This window comes from Passer montanus, unplaced genomic scaffold (assembly GCF_014805655.1).
Source record: "Passer montanus isolate IOZ18808 unplaced genomic scaffold, ASM1480565v1 scaffold61, whole genome shotgun sequence".
Lineage (NCBI taxonomy): Eukaryota > Metazoa > Chordata > Aves > Passeriformes > Passeridae > Passer > Passer montanus.
Genome location: NW_024371149.1, coordinates 1815411 through 1837488, shown reverse-complemented (window position 1 = coordinate 1837488; position 22078 = coordinate 1815411). Strand labels below are relative to the sequence as shown.

The window sequence follows — 22078 nt, the reverse complement described above, 5'->3', positions numbered from 1 at the left end:
GTGTTTGAGCTACTGCACTCTGAATCCTGGGCTTGTGGAAAATATTGCCTTTGCTGCAAAGCCAAACTGTGTGTAGATAACCAGGACATGGCACTTGGAAAACTGAACTACATTAAGCCTTTTACCTTTGAAATAAGGAAATAACAGAAAATTTCAAATTCAAAATCTCCAGTACTGTCATCTTATAGAAAATAATGCTAAACCAGCAGAACATAAAGATCTCCAGCACTCAGATTTGAATTAGAAAGCTACCACATTTTCTAATCTGTGATTCGTGAGTTGGGTTTAAGGCACTACTTCAATATTATAAAGCTATGAAAAGTAAAATAATAATTAAACACTGATTAGTAGTGTAGAATTATTATTATTGTTATTATTATTATTATTATTATTATTATTATCCAATAACTGAATACTTAAGGAAATTATTTTAAATATATTTTGTAGCTTTTTTCCCTATACATACATCTATATACATGTTTCAAATGACCCACAGGTCAGAAATAATACCATAGTTATGATTTGACTTTCTAATCTTTCTTGCACTTGTTTACTACAAAACCCCACTACTGTGGGAAGAGATTCATTCTTAAAGGAGCAGTTCATGAACACTTGCGTTGCACACTACATAAAGAATTTTCATTACAGATATATCAACAGAGATTATAAGTTGGAATTTTTCTATCAAAAATAAGCAGTAAAACCAACTGAATCACTAAATAGATAGAATAATGAACTATATACTTGTCTCCAAGTGAGCTGGCAAAAGACAGCAGAGTGAACATTATATACTTCTTACAGAATTCCTGTGCAATTAATAGAATGAAAGCATGACTACAGATCCCACAATTTAGCTAGGATTTGGGGTTCAGTTTCCCATGCTGGCAGGTATGAAGTTAGACTCATTAAATAGAAGCTGTTTGCTAAAAGCAAATGTACTTTAGGAAAAAAAGAAAATAAAGGTAAAAATTAATATAGTGAAAACAGATTAGTTTGTGTGACAAACACTCTTTTCCTTGGAGAAGAAGTAAAAGTCTTCTCCATGAGAATACGGATAGTAAAGGAATACATGTCACACATTTTACACTTTCTAGATGGTCAGGAAGAATTGTACTTTTCCAATTCCTTGCTGGGCCTTAGAGGAATAAAGAGAAAATAGTACTGCCACTGATCAGAAAGCTGGTGAAAGAAAAGACAGGATAGTGAACAATTCTAACTGACTGAATCCTTGCCTTTCTTCATGATTATTATTTTTTTAAGTAGAGAATTTTCTACTCCTGTTATCACATTTCTCTGGCTTCAGGTTGCACTGTCCCTGACACATAATATGACCACTTGGACATGAAAATGTTTAGGAAAAGGACTTTAGAATGGAACTGCAAAAACAGAGGGGCATGTTGTCCAAAACTAAGAGTTAATAAAAGCTAGCAATAATGAAAAACATTAGAATTTCTGAACAGGCATGTTGTACCTATTTTTCATTGCATCAGTATTATTTACTTGAGACACTTTTTCACAAGGAAGCAATGATGTCCACAGTATCTCACTCTTTCTATGGTAGCCAGAAGGATTAACCCTACTTTTTTCTTGATTCTGAAGTTCCCTACTGAACAATACATTCAGAGACATTGACTTAGATAATAATGGGAGTAGATAAATAGCTCTAAGTAACGTTTGGAACCTTCATGATAAATTATTCCCATTTATAAAGTGAATATGCAAAATTTATAGATAGAGGTTTTAATTAGAGAAGGTACAAAGTTTAGGAGTCCTTGAATAGGTTTTCTGAATTTGTCACATCTACAAAATATTGTAAATAGCTTTCATGAAAAGCATTGTCTGAGGTTATTGAAAACTTCTAGGGTATTAGAATAAAATTTTATCTGTGTAGACTCATTTATCTGTGGATAGAACATATGGAAAATATAGCAGTGAAAACTGCAAAATACAGGTACATAAATATGAAATAAAATAAAATAATAAATCCTAAAGATCACTATGAATTCTTCTTAAAAGCAAAAAGTTTCATTCTGAGTTCAGGTAAAGGTCAGGCTTGTCTCCTTTAGAGAAACCCATCTGCTCATATAGAGTGTTACTTGGGTTCTACAACAGATCTTTCCCAGCACAATGGAACATTGTTCCATGGTGAGCTCAGAAAGCCCATGCTCAGATTTTAAACTAACTGTGTCCTTGCTATATCAGCAGAGTTTAAGGTCCCTCTGAATGAAGTGTAGCTCACACAGAGAAAGACTGGTCTGAGAACTTAGCCAATATGAGGAGGATGAAAAGGAGCATGACCGAGGGGTTTGCTTCAGAACTGTGCTATGCCTGCAAAACAAAAGCCCCAGTGCAGACATAACCAAAGGCCACCATCTGTAGTTTCTGGCATTCACTGAAGTTCTGATTAATAAGAAAATTCATATGAAAAAGAGGATAACCTCTCTTCACACAAACAGAGTTCATGAGATGTGTACAATGGCTTTCATGGAGTCCTATCAGTGTCCCCCAGCACTCATACTCAGAGCATTGCTCATAGCTACAGGAAATTAAAAGCTCAAGACACAGTTGATGTTGTCTGACAAGAATGGTGAGCACAGGGACTGACACACTGCATTTGAGTCTGGATTTTAGGCAGAAGGGACAATTTTTTTTTGAAAGCATGAACCTTAAAACCTGACATGAGACTGTTTCCTTACAAAATTGTGGACACATGACAGTCCTAGATATCTCAGTTATAGTCTCCGTGTCCAACTAAGAAAATAACCTGGCTTAGGTTCTGAAATTCTCTTGACACCTAAGAAAAAAAGCATCTTCTCCTGCCTACCTTGGGAAAAGATTCTACACCTTCACACTCTTTCACAGCAAGTCTGACAGAAGGGAATGAAAAGGATTCGTTTGCTTACCGCGCTCATGAGAGAGTCCAGCACGCTGACAGCAAATGCGGTTCCACAAGCAAAAGGCTGCGTGAGATACAGTTCTGTGTCGGGGTCATCATCATCATCTTGGTCCAAGAACTGAACATTTGAATCATTTACTGAAAATAACAATAATAACATTAAGAGTGAAATTGAAAGGTGTTTCTGGGTCACCAGCATGTGACCTTACACATCACACAGCCAAAGAAAAAGAAACGGCATATGTCTGGAAACACAGACTTGTGTCTTTGACGTCACTGAAAATGAAATCAAGATGGATGTGAAAATGTGCATTTAAAAATCTGTTGCTTGTTATCTTGCTCGTAAGAGGTGACACTCTTGCTCTTGACAGGTTCCTATCCCTTTCCTGTAAAGCAGCTTCGTGTCACCAGTTGCCTGTGCTCAAAATGAGATATATTATAAACTTGTATATTGAGACAATCTTGGTATATTGGTGGGGTACAGTGGCTGAGGTTGTATGCATGAACAGTTAATGTGAAATGCTATCACAAGATACAAAGTTAGAACCCCATTGTAAAATAGAGGCTGTCAATGAAATTCTGATATAGCCCACAGGCATCTGTTAGATGTGCTGCTGTGATTCTAACTGGAGTGGTGTTAATGCACTTAGGGCTCAAAAGAGAATAAACTGTCCCTTTAACATGCATCTATCTGAATGAATGAGCAGTTCTCTTGCAGCACTGCCTTTTGTTCAAATATTTGTCTCTATAACTTCACTTTCTCAGCCACGAATTCTACATTAGCCAGTGTGAAAAAGAATCTAAATCAGAGAAAAGCCCAAATAAAGTAGTATTTGTCATTTTGACTTTCTCTGGCATTTCATTGTCACAGTTAAGCCCTCTGCCTCCAACTCATTCCAACTAAAAATAGTTGTTTCCTTGAGATCAGTGTATCAAGTGGATCATATTTCATGAAATATTTCATTTCCATATTAGTCTCCCTCAGGCATGAAAGCACAGACTGCTTAGCTATGCCATTGAAATACCCTTCAACTTACTAAATGACAAATTAATTTCAGTTCCCATGCAAGAAAGGGAAATGAAAAACTTTCTGAGCATTTGAAACTGCACACACTGATGATATCCCTATTCCCCATGTGAACACATCTCCTGAGCCAACCCAGCAAACTTTGAAAATAACATGAGAACTGCTGTTAACTTGATCAAATATCAGCTCTGGACTTCTAAAGTCAGAAATTTTTCTGCCTGCTATTCTGATCTTCCTTCTCATGCAATTTCAATCCTTCCCATATAGTTTTCTTGTACATTGACTTCTTTTCCAAACTCTCTATTCTACTGTGCTTACTATGTTTAACTTAAAAAACAAGAATTACTGCAGATAAAGCCTCAAGATAGCTGTTTAAATGAGATGAGGATGGAATTTAAAATTCTTGCCTTTGCACTCCCTGATGTAATTGTTAAAACATAACACCCTAGTACTGTAATAAGATAAATGTTCTGCCCTGGGAATCAGAAGACATCAATCCAAGAAAACACCAGGATCACAATACTTCTTTTTTTAGTACAACACCTCTCAATTTTATCTCCAGATTCTTAAGCAATATAGTATTTGAAAGCCTGCTGTATCAAAATGTACTTTGTACTTTGTGAACAGCTTGTACCTCAGTTTAATTTGCTAGTTGAGAGAAGGCACTATACACAGTGGCGCTCATTTTCCACCTCCATCTGGCAGACTAACACCTGACTTAGACACCGTGCTAGCCAAGCGTGGGGTCAGCTCCTGAGCTACTAAAAACCTCTCATGAATTCTGCAGGTGTGTGTTTATCCTCAGTATCTTTATCTTCCTGATGCAAGGTAGCACAGTGGGATTTGTGGGCCAGGAGAGCTGGGTGCAAACAGGTGGTGCTGTGCCATAGGGAAAGGCTCATCAAACGCTGCTCCAAAGGCTGGTGAGAGCACTGTGTTGAGAGGGAACCATGCAGGAGCTTGGCTGCTCCTCTACAGCTTCAAAACCTGAGCTTCTGAGAAAAAGCCTTATTCTACAAAATAAACAAAAAAAAAAAAAACAGCCTGAGGGAAAGTATGATGCTTGGGGTTTTTCTGGTATCTTTTACTTCTTCTTGGACTTCCTGTGAAAAGCTGCTAAGGCATGTCCACCAAATTGACAACAGGCTGAAGTAACAAAAAGAAAGAGAAAGAAGAGAGAAAAGGAGAGAAAAATTGGTGTAGGAGAGTGAAGGCCAGGGAGGTGGGGACTTAGGCCAAAAAAAATGAATTGGTGAGAGGGTGCTATGAAAACAGCCGGCAGGTCAGACGAGTGTGATCAAAGGTTTACTGATGCTGCGTAAAAAATCATTAAGAAGACCAGAACAAGACAGTCAATTTCAACCAGAACCACAAATAAAACACATTCAAAGCAGTGCCATGAGGGTAGCCCCTCTGATACAGCCAGATAAATAAAGGAAAAGCTGATGACAGTAAGAACAACAACAGAAAATAACACAGTGATGTGAAGGAAAAAGGCACTTCTTACCCAGTTCAGTTATCATTAGAATGTGGGTTCCACTGTTTTTTTCCTGACTGATTGAAACCAAAGGCAGAAGTTTGCCAGGCTTAGCTAGTAAGTAAAGTATTTAGGGGGAAAAGAAAGTACAGAAAGAGAATAAAGTAAGGGAAAAAGACAGGTAAGGCTCTAAAAAATAAAACTGAAAAAGAAAACAGAAGGACAAAGGACCACAAATCAAGTTTGTATTTGCCATGAAAAAAACAGAACAGCTTCTGCACTTCACATCACACCGCTTGACAACAAAAATACCCACAGCTAGAGTGGAAATCAGAGTCTAGTTACCTACCATCATCATATTCTCAGGAGTGAAATATCTCATACTATTATACAGAGTTTGGTTACACATGATTAAATAGTTTTTGGACCATGAAGAAATAAACAAATGGCCTCTTACAATTGATTAAATGCACAGGAAATATCTGCTTATACTTACTCTGGCCTTTTTCCTTTTCTAACCTTAGCCCAAAGACCCCTGCTTGTTTGTTACACTATGCAAAAAGCATCTTGTCTGATAGAATATTTATTTAAGAAAATGGAGAAAACCCAAAGGAGGGAAATATATTTTAGTTATTCAAATAAAGTGAACCAACTGTTACTAAACTTTCTTTGGAGAGAGTAATTTAAAACAGTTATCAAAAGAGAAAATGTAACAGTGTAAGATCCAGTATGGGTAATTTTTCTGTATCTGTATAACAAGGAAAGTGGGAAAAAGACATAGGAATGTATACGGAAGGACAAATTTTAGCTTTTCTTACCTAGCTCTGTTATAATAGGGATGTTGGCTCCTGTTGTAATGGAGGGTTGACGTAAAAGGCCATGGACTGGACTATTGTCTGGAGATGTCCTATCCATCCCAGGAGGTGTAAAGCCTAAAAGAAAAAAAAAAATAAATTTACAGAGGACAAACTACACAAAAAGTAAAAGAATTCCAAAGCAAACACCTTTCCTTAAACAGCAATTAACATTTTAAAGAGCACTGTTTGTAAATGGTAATACAACCATGAGGAACAAACTGCTTCCATTAGTCCGTTCCAGGTTTTATCAGAAATCAAGATTTAAAATTATCTGTCTTCCAAGAGCGCTACCACCCACACGATAGGGTTTTTGTAATTTTTGTAATTTCTGTGTACCATTTATAATATGCATTTCTATGAGGACTACAATTGTAGGAATACTGGGATGGAAGGGTCCACTCTACAAGACAAAAATATAGGATGAAAGGAAAAAGACACAGGTTTTCAAATGCTATGTGAGAGGACTGCTTGAAAAGAACTGGAAAGAGTGACAATTTGAAGGAAACAAAGGTGGGAGAAGAAACATGTTGGAAGGCACTCACAGAAAAAAAAAAATCTGGAGACCAGCAACATTCACCCTTAAAAAAGACTGTTTTCAGCCAGATTCTGTAGAGTTTGAAATTGAGCTCTTGACATTGAGGAGTGGTTTTTATCTTTTTTTTTCCCTTCTTCTTCAAACAAATAATACCCAAGCAAAACCTTTTGGAGTTTGGTTCTAAGTACTGAAAAAAATGGGTAGTTATACAAAAGCCCATGCAATAGCAGGACTGGAAATTCACCACTGAGACTAATGCATTCCATCCCCTTTGTCCAGTAAATCTATAGAAAACATGGGAATGCTCACTTAATGCCATTGCAGAAGTGATGGTAAAGCTACAAAGTGACTTTATGATTTCATATAGACCAATATCACGGCAGCATTTTTAAACAAATATTTGTCTGCTAGGAATAAAATTGAGCCAAGCTTACTTTAAACCACACTTTAAAAAAAAAGACATTCCATTTTTTTTGCCTTATTTTTCCCAAGTTATTTGACTTCACACCTGACATCCCGGTGACAGACTTTTGGTCCTTTGTCACTAGTGCTGAATTCTCCATACACTTATTCTCAACTAATCACAGCCAAATTCATTCCTGACTTAAATTCACTATCCTCTTGCAGTGTGGAAGTTGTTTTGCTCCATTAAATTCATTGATACATCCACCTGGTACTGAATTCAGAGGAAAATGGTATGATACCTTACCTTTCTTCTGTTTGGGGACCAATTTATAAACCAGGAAATCTCTAAACTAAATTGTAGTTGCCAGCACATCATACTGGTTTTATATTATCTTTAGGACTTATAGTTCTTTTCCAGTGATAATTACATCACTCTTAGACTGCCCCTAAACTACAAGGACCACTAGATCTGGGCTCCTTGATTTCACGTGATTTAATTTTCTCCTTCCATTCATCTATCTTTATGTTTTGTCTGTATCACATAGAGAATATACAGGTAATAAAACTAGAATCACTGGGAAGAGACTTTCCTAGCTCTGCAGAAGGTACTGGTATGAATTTCATTCTGACTGTCACAAGAAAACTAGATGCTACATGGTGATTGTACAAACAAGATAGCTTAAAAAGAGAGTGAAAAGCCTGTGAAGAAATTCCTCAGGAGAAAAGAAGTGGATATGATATCTTCAATGACAAAAACATTGTCATAGAGAAATCTAAGTCAGGAGAGCAATTCTATATAATATTACCAGTGGATAGAAAATCTTTATAAAGCAGATTTCTTAGAGGCAATTGGAAATGTTAGCAGTCAGCCATGTAACACCACCTGTGGTGCTGAACTCAGGAAGACCAGCTTTGTGACAGTGAGTTGCAGTCCCAGCCAGTTTCGGTTTGCAGATGTTTCCTTGTATCTGGCACTATGACTGAGAGCTGTTTTGGCTCTTTGAATGTTTACCTCTTCATGGCAGAGCCTGAGATTCCTCAGGCTCACAGAGTCTGACAGAGGTCTTTCAGTCACCACATTGTAAGTTAAGGTAACACTGACACTCTCACAACAGCAGAAAAATTAAAGTGGCACTCCAAGGGGAGGACATGCTATCTGAGGACAGGTGAGTATTAGTGTGACACCTCCTTCTGCCGCAGTATCCAGTGTCTTGTATTCTATTATGGAATATATTCTTTTAGGAGATGCAGGATACAGCCTTTGTCATATTAGAAAAAGCTCAGGTAGCTGCAGATTCCTTGAGCAGGTAAGGTGGCAGGCTCAGTTGGGTCCCCTGCTGAATTACAAGTCAAAATGGCAACATGATGACTTTTCATTCTTACTTATATAAAAGCAAACAAAACTAATATTGTTCTCATGCACTCCAGGGATTGCACTGCTCAGAGTATCCCTGAAGACTCTGCTTCTCCCTTTTTTCCTGAAGCCTTTCCCCCCACATCTCAGGATGCACTTCCTTAACCACCTTCAGGCCCTTCAGGTGGTAGGAGCACAGCAGTATTTTCCTACCAGTTACAAGCAAATTGAAATAAGCTAGTGTAACTCAGCTAAATGTGCAAGTTCTTCTTGCCTCCCCTTCACTGCAACGTGCACATACACAGAGACACGCACGCTCTCCATCGAAGGCCATTTGTAGCTACCTCTCTAACCCTTAGAATATTTGTCTTCCTGGGATGGTGTCAGAAGATTGAAGTAAATGTGGCATTTTTGTTAGACACAGACTGTCAGAAGCTCTGTAATTGCACACTGCACACACAGTGCATTCAGTCTGAAATGCAGGAAGCATGTTAAAGGGATTGTGTTTTCTCCTTGAATGAAAAATAGACTCATGCCGTAATATTTTTCATCCTACTGTCTTGAAAGACGTGAGAAGTATCTGATAATTTAATTTCCTTGCTCATACTTAATTCAGACACTTCTAGAAATTTACTTTTAAGAAATATAAAAATAGTGGAGTATTTTCAGGAAAAGGAAATATTTGGGGATTTTGTGTGCTTATGTTTGGAGTCACAAGCTATCAAACACCTTCAAGACACATTTCTGCTCCCAAGTCACAAACTAATTTCCATACACAGGCTGTCTATTTTTTTCCTCCAGAAGAGAAAACGAAAAAAAAAAAAAAGTGCAGGAAACTAACCTGCTTTATCAGAACTTTCATTTAAAGGCATGAAAAACTACAAGTGACAGCTGTGCAGATTCAGTGAATGTGACATTTTTGAATTTCTTCAACTTGACAAGTAAACACCTTAAATCGGTAATGCTATATGCATAATACATGACCTGTATTTTGACATCCATCATCAAATGCTGACTTGAGAAAATACAGGTTTGTACGTCAAGGAATAGCACCCATAAAGCAGGGAGAAATTCAGGTCACAGGGTATTAGGAAAACTCTATTTCATTAGAGAAGCTGAAACAAGCTAAGGCATCAGATTTAAGATCCATTTTCAGCTGTGAAAAGATTCAATTCCTCTGCACAGAGCATTCATTTAGAAATGACATGCTTTCCTCACAGCCTCTTTTCATTTTCCTTTTCATATTCCATTTTCTCCTTCAGTCCCCAAACCTTGTTCCATTAATGCTCATAAAAATCGTAAAACAGGGCTGATAGTTGTGATCTTACAAACACAGTATCTCCTTGTTCTACAAACAACTGGGGGAGCTCTGGCTACAACTTCTTAACAGGAGCAACCTCTATAGTAAAACTCACATGCCCGTGCAAGTCTGAGCACAGTGCCTGTGGAAGCAAATGCAGTGACAGTGGGGAGACTTCTGGAGAAGGGAATTCTCTTTGCCAACAACTGGAGGTAAAGCAAAATCATATCAGTTCCAGCAGTCACTGCAACTGGTACTAAACTGCTGTACTGGACAAGTGGTTCACTTGGTATTACTTGAATTTTTCTTTTTTTGTGGCTTGTTTTGGTTTTCCTCACTTATTAAACTGGCTTTACCTCAGGCCATGAGCTTTTTTCTCACTGTGGAACTTAGTTGTCAGTCACAGTCAACTCACCACCACTGGCTGTAGTGATAATCACTACAACATAATAGTTACAGAATCATTTAGGTTCGAAGTGACCTTTAAAATCAACAAGTCCAGTCACTAACCCAGCACTACCAAGTCCACCACTAAACCATGTCACTAAGTGTCACAACTAAATGTCTCCTAAATACCGCCAGGGATGGTGACTCCAACACTTTCCTGGCAGCCTGTTCCAGTGCTTGACAATCCTTATAGTGAATACATTTTCACAAATACACAATCTAAACCTCCCCTGGCACATCTTGTGGCCATTTCCTTTTGTCCTTTCACTTGTTACCAGGGAGAAGAGACCAACTCCCATCTCACTTGAACCTCCTTCCAGGTAGCTGGAGAGAACAATGAAGTCTCCCTGATCAAACTGAGGAAGCTTCAGTAGGAGGCAGCCCACTCCTATCTGTCTCTGAAACAAGATACTGCCAAGCAGTGGATTAAGAATATCACAGCTCTGAGAGGAACACAGGTTTTGGGCTCCTGACATGCCCCAAATCAGTAAGGCCTGGCAGTCAGCAGTCACAGCTTCTCTCCTGGCAGCAGCGTCCCTCCCTGACAGGCAGGGACTCCCCTGTCCATCCTCAGCCACCTGCTCTGCAGGAGTTTGAGCCTCCTGCAGTTCTCTGCAGAAAGCTGATGGTTCCACGTCTTGATTTTGAGCAAAGATAGTTTCCCAGCTCCCTCTAAGATACTACTGCTCACAGAAGTAGGCAAAAAACAATCAATTGCATCTGAAGCAAAAATCTAAGTCTTAAAGTTGTTCTCACCTTCATGGAAAGAGAACACAGGGGAAATTTCCTCAGTAATATGAGGCAAGCCCTTTTTACCAGGGGATGCTCCCCTGCTGTGAGCTCAGCATGGCCAGAGGGCTATAAAACCTCACTGTCCCTTACAAAATGCCATCTACAAAGGGATGAGCAGCACTGGGCTCATGAGCTCTGTGCCTCTTGAGCCAGGCTGACCCAGGGTCCTCCCAGGGAGGCACTGACTGTGTCTCAGCAGTAACATGCAGGTGTTTCGAGATCCACAGTGGCACTGCAATGAAATTCAAAATTAAAAATGCTGCCATGGCTAAACATGCCTTTTAGCCACTGAAAGAACCACCAATTTTGCTCTGCTTAGGTGTGAGCCAAATGATCTGCTGATTGTGCTGGCCGTAATCCACTAATTTTTGTTTCTTTGCAGGTCACTTAACTCAGTAACGTCCCACAAAATGCAGGAAAGTGTGCTTCTTATAGTACTAAATATATTAGAGTTTGCTGAGGGGACCAACAAAGATTCACTGGGGTTTTAATGTAGAGGGAAATTTGTCTTGTGAATGTGCACTGCATCTGTTCCACTGACTCCACCAATACCCAGATGGGCATATTCACAAAAATGGATTTTTATGCTACATTTATAAGATATCCTCTGTTCTTAAGGATGATAATGGATCCTTTATTATTCTTTTCCCCTTTGTCTCTGCCCCTTTCTTCTTTTTCCCCCTTCCTTTTCAAATATATATATATATATTACTAAACTGGAACTCTGTGCAGGCAGAAGGCACTATCCCAAAATGAAAATACACTTGACAGACCTAAAGGTTGTGGCCTTGTTATTAAAGCACCTTGTAAATTGATAGCACCCTTTAAATAATGCTATTTTAGGGAAAGATGTCATGGCATTCACTGGGTGATATATGCACTAAAGTCCTCAAATATAATTTAAAAAGCATATGTACATTCAGCTACCTCTGGTTCACCTGAGGAATATGAGACAACAATAATATTTTGAGCATATATGAATAACACAGAAGTGGTGAACTGCCAAACACGCCCTCGACAGGTTATCATGCAGAAATATGGGACAAGTATTTTCATTAAGCAGAGCCAGCCAAAAAGAAATAATTCTCAAAAAGGACCTCACAGTTGTATCCCTTTGCTACTGTTTGCTGACAATGTCATTAATATTCTTGTGAATTCAATTGAATGATAGACTATACCTGTTATTCTCCAAAGTACAGCCCTTGGGTATACCTGGAAAGTTCAGCAGCAGTCATGCAGCTAAAGAGCTGCTGACATTCATGGGAATCTGTTACAGCCATTCAATTTAGAAACAATTCTAGCTTCAGTGTCCCATGGGGTCTGAGACAGAGAGTTGTAGTTTGGCCTGAGAACCAGGAAATCCTAAATTCTGGCTCCAGTTCTGACTTTTACTGCGATTTGTGCTGAATATCTAATAATCTCTTGGAGATTATCACTAAAGGTCTGGAAAAGGAGAGGAATGTGGGAGGCCAGATGTGACTACATATGCTCCCAGCTTTCTCAGAGAGAGGGAGCATCTTCAGAGACACTCCAGGCCCAAACATAGGCCAAGGTAAAGCTACAGAGAGTGGAGGCTGAAGAAGAACATCTTTCTCAACTTTAGCAAGCCTCCAATACTTTGGGATTGGAACAACACTGGAGCTTTGAACTCTGAGAGACAACGTCACAGAGAACCAGCTGCCACTTCTGCCAAGAAAGTGCTCTTCTCTGATGTCCCTTCGCTCACTTTCTGCTGGATTACAGAAACTTGCAGTAAAAATATCTAAATCAAGGCTCCAATGGAAGCACAGGGCAGTGGGTTCAATGCTAGTTTCTACTCCCCAAAGTGTGAGATCTGTTCCTGGATGAGTTAGTGGCCCCATGTGCTGAAAGTGTAAATGATTTATAGGCCTGCTGGTTCCTGGGCTGCTCTAACAAGGTAGGATTAAGCTGTAAAAACAAAGATCACGAGAAGGATTGGAGTTTCATCATCTTGAGGTCTAGCAATGAATCACACCACATTGATTCCATTTCAATTGTGAACAGCATAATATATTAGAAAAGTGTAATATTTTAAGCCTAGCGCAGAATCATGTATAACGTAGAGAGGTCTGTTAACAGGTACTTATATAAACCTTTTCCCAGTTTAAGTGCCATTTTGAGTTTCACGGTCATACACACCCCAAACAATTAAGTCCATCTGAAACTGCCTAGTTGTTTTGTTGTTGTTGTTATTGTTGGCTTTACAGGAATCTTTTTCCCTTCACAAAATCTTACGTGGCAATTACCCAAACCCTAACTCTGCCAAGGTTCACCACAAGCTTATACCAAACCCAAAACTACAAAAAAAAAATCTACTTTCTTTACTAATACTTTGCAGAGCACAGCCTTAATGTTCACTTCTTCCTGTTTTTCTCACTTTAAGTAAGATAATGTGTAGTTACTAGCCATAGCAATTCCCTCAAGTCTGCCTGAATGGAAACTCTATTTCTCTATGCACTAAACAAAATTAAATTTCTCTTTTTTAGCTACTTTTCTACAAACTTTATATTTTAATTTTTCCTACTCTTCATTTACTATTTAATAGCTTTCTACACTAGGTGCTTCTAGGGCACAAAGTTGGTAGCATCTAACTGTAGCACAGGTTTGCAGCTAAAATGATTTAGTATATAACAATGCCAAACTCCTTTCAGTTTAATCATTAATCAACTCTGCATATTTAGACCTTAGGCAAAAATAAATATGCTGAATAAAAATTATCAAATAAATTAAGCTACATTACCTAGTTTAGAGAGACAGGTATTCAATAACTAGAAACAAAATGGAAAACTCACCACTAAAAATGATATATTGGCATGTTAGATGAGACTCTACATTATGTCATTATATCAAAAAAAGTAAATTTTTCCTTAGTGTAAAAGGAAGAGCAAAGACAGATATCATAGCAAGTAATCAATTTAAATATTTGAAAAATAAAAGTAACAGTGTTGTCCAACATCTGATTGGCAACTACTGAAACATAAATTAAACAAATTTCCCATTGCTGCTTATGGCAAAATTATGCAGATTAGAATTTGATTAGGTTTATATCATGAGACTCAATTTGGACTTTTAATCTATTAAGCTCCAATAAATGAGGCATCTGAATAGCTCCCCTGAGCAGCAACAGTAATAACGACAGCAGTCATTTTTTGGAGTATGTATTCTGAAAATTTCTTTAGCAGACCACTCCACATCTTTAAGTACAATTACTTTGTAAGTTCTACAAAAAATTCAGGTGTTTGCAGTGAGGAAATGGATACATACAAAATGCTTAAACAGACATTTTATGATAATCAACATCTGTCACTCTGTTCTAGCAATATTGATTTTCCATCAACTTGGACTTACTTACGGTCGACTTCATGGTCTGTGTGGGCTAAATAGTGCCAGCAGACTTGCAAATTACTCAAGCTGGAACTGAGCTGGAAACCTATGGTAAAACATCATTAATTTCTCTACAGGCTGTGTCAAAACTAAAATCCCACATTCAAGGCTGTCTTGGGGATCAAAGATTGAACTGTGAAGGCCATAGCCCCATTTTATCAGAGAAATCTGAACTGAATTCCCAGAGCTGAGCTTTGAGACAGGTTGGATTCAGATCAAGACCACCTCTAATTTATCTGGCAGGTATGCTTCATAGGCCCTCCTGCATATTTCCTGCAGTCTAATCTATTTGCAAGTATACAAAAGCTCCTCTTCTATATTACTGTGTATTGTAAAATGCAACTTCTCAAAGCCTGCTGACTAGAGAGCACATTGTGCACATGTCCTGCCAGATTTCACCAAATCCTAGAGAAGCTTTTAGTGGACAGGTTGTCTTATGCAAATAGTCAAGCTCCAGTAGGCAGGTGATTAAAAAAAAAAAAAAGTATTTTAAAAATTTCAGAGCTTTATTAAATTCTCATAGTGAAGGAACATGGATCCTGTGTTCATGTGTGGACAGATTTTCTTTAAAAGAGGTTTTAACATGGAATTTAGTTCTGGCAGTCAGGCTTTCAGCATGCCACTAGAAAGGTTTTCTGCAAGCCAAAACTTTTTACCAGTGCTCCAAATTTAACATCATAATCAGGGGGAAAAAAAAAAACCCAGTCATGCTCTTTGTCATTCAAATACTGCCTTTTGTAGCACACAACTCCAGAGCAGCATGTCTGTTAAAGACATCTTTGTAGATATCATGAGTGAAAATGAGTATCAGGTTGATTTTAACTATACCAGTCTATATAAAGCGAACTCAACCAACTTTCCCTTGGAAAGCACAAGAAATCACACAACCTTTTCTTTCTACTCCTTTTTTTTTCCCCCCCCACCATTTAAAAAAACAAAAAGAAAGTGCACAGTTGTGGAATCAGGGAGAATCTGAAGTAGCTCTCTAATTGAGTATTCTTGAATGCTGTACCAGCAGCAACATATTAGTTACTGATAGTACCTCAGGCTGTGTCAGTAAAACTGCCTGAAGATCAGCAGTGATACCACTGGGTTCACCCCATCTGTAAAGTGTGGAAACCCCTGCTCCAGTCAGAATCAAGAATTCAGAGAGCAACTTATGCCTCTGATGGCCATATCCAAAGCATACAGTGAGCAGTGTAAGTAAAGAGGTAATTTGCTCAAGTATATCAAGAAAAAAGGAAAGGTATTCAGAAAACCAGTGAGGTAAAGTCTGCTTTTAAAAGAAAATTCCATTGCTAAGTCTGCACTGTTTTGGCTCACTGTCTTTCTCCTCTTACAAACATTAATCTTAAAAAGAAAATGAATTCCTTATCATGACAGAATGACTCATTATTTTATCAGAGTTTTTCTAAAATCTATAAGAGTTTTCCTTACCTCTGACAGCTCAGTCTTTTTATATTTAAAGAAGTATCTGCAGAAGTGTCTCTACACCAGCTCCTTATTTATTTTATTTATATGGGATCCAAAACCCATTACACTAGCAAACAAGCTGGTAAAGACAGTGATAACAGTCAAATGTAATGTGGTATTCTTTAAGTAGGGAAAATTAAATGGCAATCATAAAATGTATACTACAGTATCCAGTCACAGTATAGACATCCTGAAAACTTCCAGTGGGTTTTTTTTTTTTGTGGGGTTTTACTTCTTTTGTTTTGTTTAATTGTGGTTTTATGGTTTTCACACTGACTACTAATTATCATCCATTAATCTAAATACTACTTTAATCTCTACAAACACTTAATACATTAACTTTCCTATCCATTATTGCTTAGTAGAGAGTTAAATGGGTTGATTAAAAATAAAATGTTTTCTTCCTTAATTTCATTAGTAACAATATTAGTGGAAATAGCTTTCCTTTCAATTAGGCATTTTGAATATTTCTGAGAGTCTTTAGTCTATTTATTATTATTTTATAGGATTCTGAGAATAAATATTCAAGTTGCAATGTGGGTTTTGTCTCTAGTGAGGTAGTTTAAGAAGTGGCAATTCTGGGCCAATCTAAAATATAAATCTGCAGATAAGTTGTAAAGGCTGATTTACATGTGACATGGTGAGCAAGCTGCCATAAAAAAAAATCTAGACACTGTCCAAATTTTTAGAAGCACTCTATCTACATAATTCAGTCTATATCTCCCACTGAAAATGGAAGATATGCCCAGACAGATGAGTTTACATTGCCACTAAAGAACCAGATATTTAATTAGAAATTAGAATAGGAACAATTTGCAAATTATTGAGGATTTACAACAGATATACACAGTTTCTAAAACACACCACTGAAATGGTGTGTGAAGTGGCCAAGCATCTGTTCTGAATTTGATTTTCTTTACAGCATAAACTATTTTTGAGCAAGCTCACACTTGTAGCTAATGGCTTAAGAATGTAACTATAGGGTTGTTAGTCCTATTAATCTATTCAACAAATAAGAAACATTTTCTCAGGCCCCATACTACACAGCCTGATTTCAGTCTCTTGCTCTTTTTTTTTTTTTTAGAGGAGCTGTTTCAAAAATGTCTGTCTTTGACCACTCTTGGAGACACATCACTAAGTCCCAGAACAAGCAGACTGGCAGGAACTTTGAAACAGGAAACCCTACACGGGCATCCAATCATACTACAAGTCTGTCTATGCGTTTAAGAAAAAACTCTGTCAAACTTACAGAAAATATATATGCTATTAACACTGTCAGGATACCTTCCCTCTCGCTACTACCAGTAATCATGCTCCTAAATTAGTACTTAGAGTATTTGACAATTAAAGTTGAATAGAAAATTTAAGCAAGCAACCAAACCATGAAAGGTGGAATCTCCATTATACTTCCACAGGATCTGCTTCAAAGTTCTAAGGAAAGTTTGCAGAAGATCACATATTGCTACGACATTGCAGACATTTTGTAATCTTGTCTCTAAATAAGCCACTGTAAAAATTCCCAGTAACCATAAACTTATTTGGATGTGTTGAATAGAAATAAATTACAAGAACTAGTTCAGAACTTCAACAAAAATTCCTACCATAACATTTACAAAATCAATAATTTACTTTTCCAGCTCTGGTTTGTTCAGATGTTGAAAAGCTGCAGAAATAATGTATTATTAGGAGCACCTCAGTATTGATTCTCCAACAAAGGCTGTGCCTCAAGTCAACCTGAATATCCCATCCTGCAGATTCTGAAAGAACTAGCAGGTTCTTGAAAACCAGAAGCTAACAGTCTTTTAGAAAATGCTTATTATGGAAAGCCTGGGCTGTCTCATATTTAATCATGTCAAACTTAAATCAAAAGGTCTGTCTTGAAAACAGAATGCCAAGAATTTTATAAATTTTATCTAAAGCTGTCAATGTTCTACAAATCACTAGCAAGTGATAGATTCCGCTTTTCTGCTTTGGGGATCACAGAATAGGATTTAACTGGAAAGAACAAAAATCTAGCTTTCTCCTGTATTGCTATTAGACTGGTAAAGTCTGCTAGATACTGACGCTTTATATCTTCTTCCACAGTAAAGCAAAACCAGTGACACTGATCTCTAGAAAAACCCCATCACCTTTATGAATATAAATAACCATTTATTAAGCAAACAATACGTAGTGAAGCAAAGAAAGACACCAGAATTACGCTCATGAGGCTGCCTGCTGTGGTACATTACTTTCAAACTATCTTGTATTCCTGCAATATATTATCTATATGTTCCATTTTCTTGAAGTTATCTTCATAATCAAGATGCTATCACAAGTATCGTGGGCACTGGAACTATTTTTAATTTTCATTTAAAGAGCAATTAAAGAAAGACAATGGATACACAAGATAATAAAGTAAGTGATTAGCAGCATGCAAATGACATAGGCTTAATGATAATACCCTGTTCTATTCTCCAAAGGGCCTGTTGAGAGAAACTCTTCCTACATGTGGTTGTGCAGCTAATGTGCCTCAGCCTACAATTACAACATTGCTGACACCATTAACCACTGAAACAACATCACTTCATGAAATCCTTGTTGTCTCATTAAAATGCAAAGGGTCAGGTAATTTACCAGCATTGTGTGTCTACTTTTGTTGTGGGTAATTAGCAAGCATTACCCAGCATGGACTCCTACTGGGAAATAGTTAAACTGTGAAATATTAAAAAGAATTTTTTATATTTGATGGGAATTTGAAAGATTTAGAATTACAACAACAATGTATCTTTGTATTCAAAGCCATGAAACACAGAACTTTTACACATTTAATGTCATAAGATTTTTATGGTTGGTTATTTTTGAAAATTAACTGCAAATTTAAAAAATTTTCCTCCGTATAATTGGATCTAGATATGCATCTTTTTATGCAATTAAGAACTTTTAGAAAATACACAGAGGGAGATGCAAAACACCTTACATTTTCTTAAAGACTTACATATGGTTTCTTAAAAATAGTTTTTTTTAAAGTTAAAACACAGAGGTGGGTGAGTACATTCTAATACTCATGTGCCCTTTTCTCTTGCTAATTGCAGCCTCATATCAGCATTTAAGGGAACCTTGATAATGCTCACTATCAGCTCACATCTTGTCAGGGAGCCGAATGGGCTCTTATTCTTTAAATGGAAGTTTTGGAACATAAAACACATTCCAATAAAAGTGAACAGAAAATTATGAATTCATTAAACTACTTTGGTATCTTGTGCTATATATAATATTTATATTCCAACTACTGTAAAATATGCTTTAATATCTTTAGGCAACTCTAAGGACTTAAATATTTATAAAATGGCTAAAGATAAAGTATAGCTCTCTTATTCCTACATACAGATGATGTAAGGCATGCAATCAAAGACAATAACACTTTCAACCCATTTGTCATCTTAAAGGAGCCTTTCAACTTCAGATCCCTTGTGTGCAATCTACATAAGAGTTGTTGCCTACATAGGCAACTCCAGAGGAGTTTGCTCCTTAAAAACTACCAAGAGTGCTATACTTCACATAAAACAGGGTTTTCTGAAAATGGAGACAAAACTATAAATTTGCAGGGAAAACAGCTCCGAGTGGGGCTTCAAAATACTGCTGTATTTATCTCTGGGACATCTGGGAACAGGAAGCATTTTGATTTAATATTTCATAACATAGAGGCAATTGCTTCCTTGCCTGGTGTATAATTAATGCTCATAAAAAGAATGCAGTTTTTTTATTCCTCAGCATCAGAAATGCACAAAATAGTACACCTTCATAATAGGGGGGTTGCTTTTGAGATGTTGAACAGCAAATAATAATAAATTTGAGTTACCATAAGTTTATAACAGTTTTGGGATGCTTAAATATAGTTTAAGTGTGAGATCACATATTTGATGTACTGTATTATCCACCTCCTTCATCCTCTTTTATTTTTCTCTGGCTGAAGCAGAAGGTATCTTAAAGCAGAAGAGGAAGAAGCAATTGTGAAAACATAAACTATTTGGGTAGGACCTTACAGTATTTCTCAAAAACAGAGAAATTGTGTCAAAGGAATATGTCTCTCCAGCCATTCATCCAGCACATTTTTAGTGTTTTATAAGCAACAGAATGGAAACCCCTCTTTTCTTAATAGTTTTTCTCTCTTTCCAGGAAAACTTTGAGAGAGGTGGGAAACTACTTTGTGTGTGTAATTCCAGAAGGCAACATTGGTGTCCAGCTGTAAGGAAAGGTACCAAAAGATGTGAAGGATGCTGCATGGGATCCTTCCTGTCCAGGGTTTCATGTGAAGACTGGAAACCTAGTAAAGTCCTGACAGAGATGGTTTCTACAGCACAGGAAAAAAGTTAAGTGAAAAGCCTCTCTCCCACCCAGACTCTTTAGTTTATTTAAGTCCAGATCTTGCAAAGACCTGCCCATAATCTAACTTTACACAGGTGGACAGTTTCATTGAAGTCAGAGAGATTTATTAACCTGTACAACATTGAGCACATAAGTTTTGGAACAAGCAAGGCATCAGATTATAAACTTGCCAGGGCAAAGGCCATATTTTATTCTTGTATATATCAGGACTATGACAACAAGCTCTTAATTCCATCTAGAGCTCCGGTGTGCTACCATAAAATAAATAACACCTATCAACTGATTCATCTAGTTCAGCAGGATAAGAAATTATGTGCATGTTGCAAAAAGGTAATACTGAGTTATTTATCACAGTGTCCTGATCTTCAAAAATTGGACTATTTTTTTTGTGAGTAAATAGTGATATGGGACATGTCTTGCTCTTATCTAATTTTTCACTTATTAACTTCATTACTTAGGATGGTCAGCCTTTGTTTTGAAAAGTTCTAATGTAACCAAACTACAACCAACTAAAATTCCGTTAACTAAAAAATAATCATTCAACCAAGTGGAAAATTTTGTTAATCGGATTATTACTATTATTGCAACAACTGATGCAAAGAAAAGGAACATTCAGAACCCAATATGAAAACATCCTTAATCGGGTGTTAACTCCTACACTAAACTATCAATCCTGCAAACCAATAACCCGGATGTTAATGCAAAAAAACATTTTTGAAAATGTGACTGGTAGGATTTATACCGGCTTGGAGAGTATCTTTCAAAACATGTGAATTAGGTAATTATGAGCTAGCTTTAAGTATAACAAGTATTCTGCAGTCTAAAATACATTGATATACAAAGACACACAGGAATCTAAGTGTTGAAAAGAATAAAGCTAATGTCATAGCTCACTTTGACATTTTTAAAAGCTACCCCAAATCTTTCACTTTCTGCCAGCACTATTCACTTATTTATTTTAATATCACATCTACATTTAACATTTTACATTTACTTATAAGCTTTATAAAGAGGTTAAGTAGCTCCTTAAATTCTGCAATTATTTAGTGCAGCTAATTAGAGTTTGATTTTCTGCATTAAAAAAGTAAGGTTCTTTATTCTTATATTTCCATGAAATATAACAAATTAAACTCAGGAAACAGTGCTGGAGTTGCCACAGAATACTGAATTCCGTAAAAACCTAAAAATTAACTTCATCTATGATTATCCAAGCCTATATTCTGAAACATTAACTTTAAACCTTATGACTATAAAATAAGAGAAATAAGATTCAACATACACTAACCCCCACCCCCCCTTTCAGGAATAAAACTAATGCTTTGAATTTATGAAAAGTTTTCTCTAACAGCATTAAAATGCAGTTATCTCTGAAAATGGCAAAAACCATTGCTAACAAAGCACTTCAGACAGTATTTATCCTTTCCCCATATTTAAGGATTTTCTCTCATTTTCAATCCCAATAATATGGTTGTTCTGACTTTTGCTAACATTTCAGAGATAAAGCAATAAAGACTTATTGATCAGTAGAGGTGGAATAGAATATATTATCTGCAATCACAATGGAAAGCAGATCTCAAATTCATTTTATTAATGAATTTCTTGCAGCAAATTGCAAGACTAAGTTCATAAAACTTTGCAATGATATAAGAATTAATTATCAGATTGTGAAATAAATATTTTGAAACTCTGTGGCTGTTTCTGTCCTTTCAATCAAAGTTTAAGACAGGTCCAACAAGAGATGA

At 36.9% G+C, this 22078-nt stretch overlaps 1 protein-coding gene across 42 annotated transcripts in view; it reads right to left on the bottom strand.

Moving 5' to 3' along the window:
- Nucleotides 1-22078, bottom strand: part of KCNMA1 (potassium calcium-activated channel subfamily M alpha 1) — a 421949-nt gene that overhangs the window by 16593 nt on the left and 383278 nt on the right. For 27 of the 42 annotated variants that reach the window (XM_039727456.1, XM_039727466.1, XM_039727467.1 and 24 more), the window contains 2 exons: nt 6219-6332; nt 2904-3034 (listed from right to left, as the gene is read on the bottom strand). In XM_039727456.1, coding sequence (XP_039583390.1) covers nt 2904-3034; nt 6219-6332 — 245 coding nt within the window. Of the gene's footprint in view, nt 1-2903; nt 3035-5430; nt 5515-6218; nt 6333-22078 lie in introns of all 42 variants that reach the window. The other 15 variants (XM_039727452.1, XM_039727454.1, XM_039727460.1 and 12 more) reach the window with 1 other exon arrangement.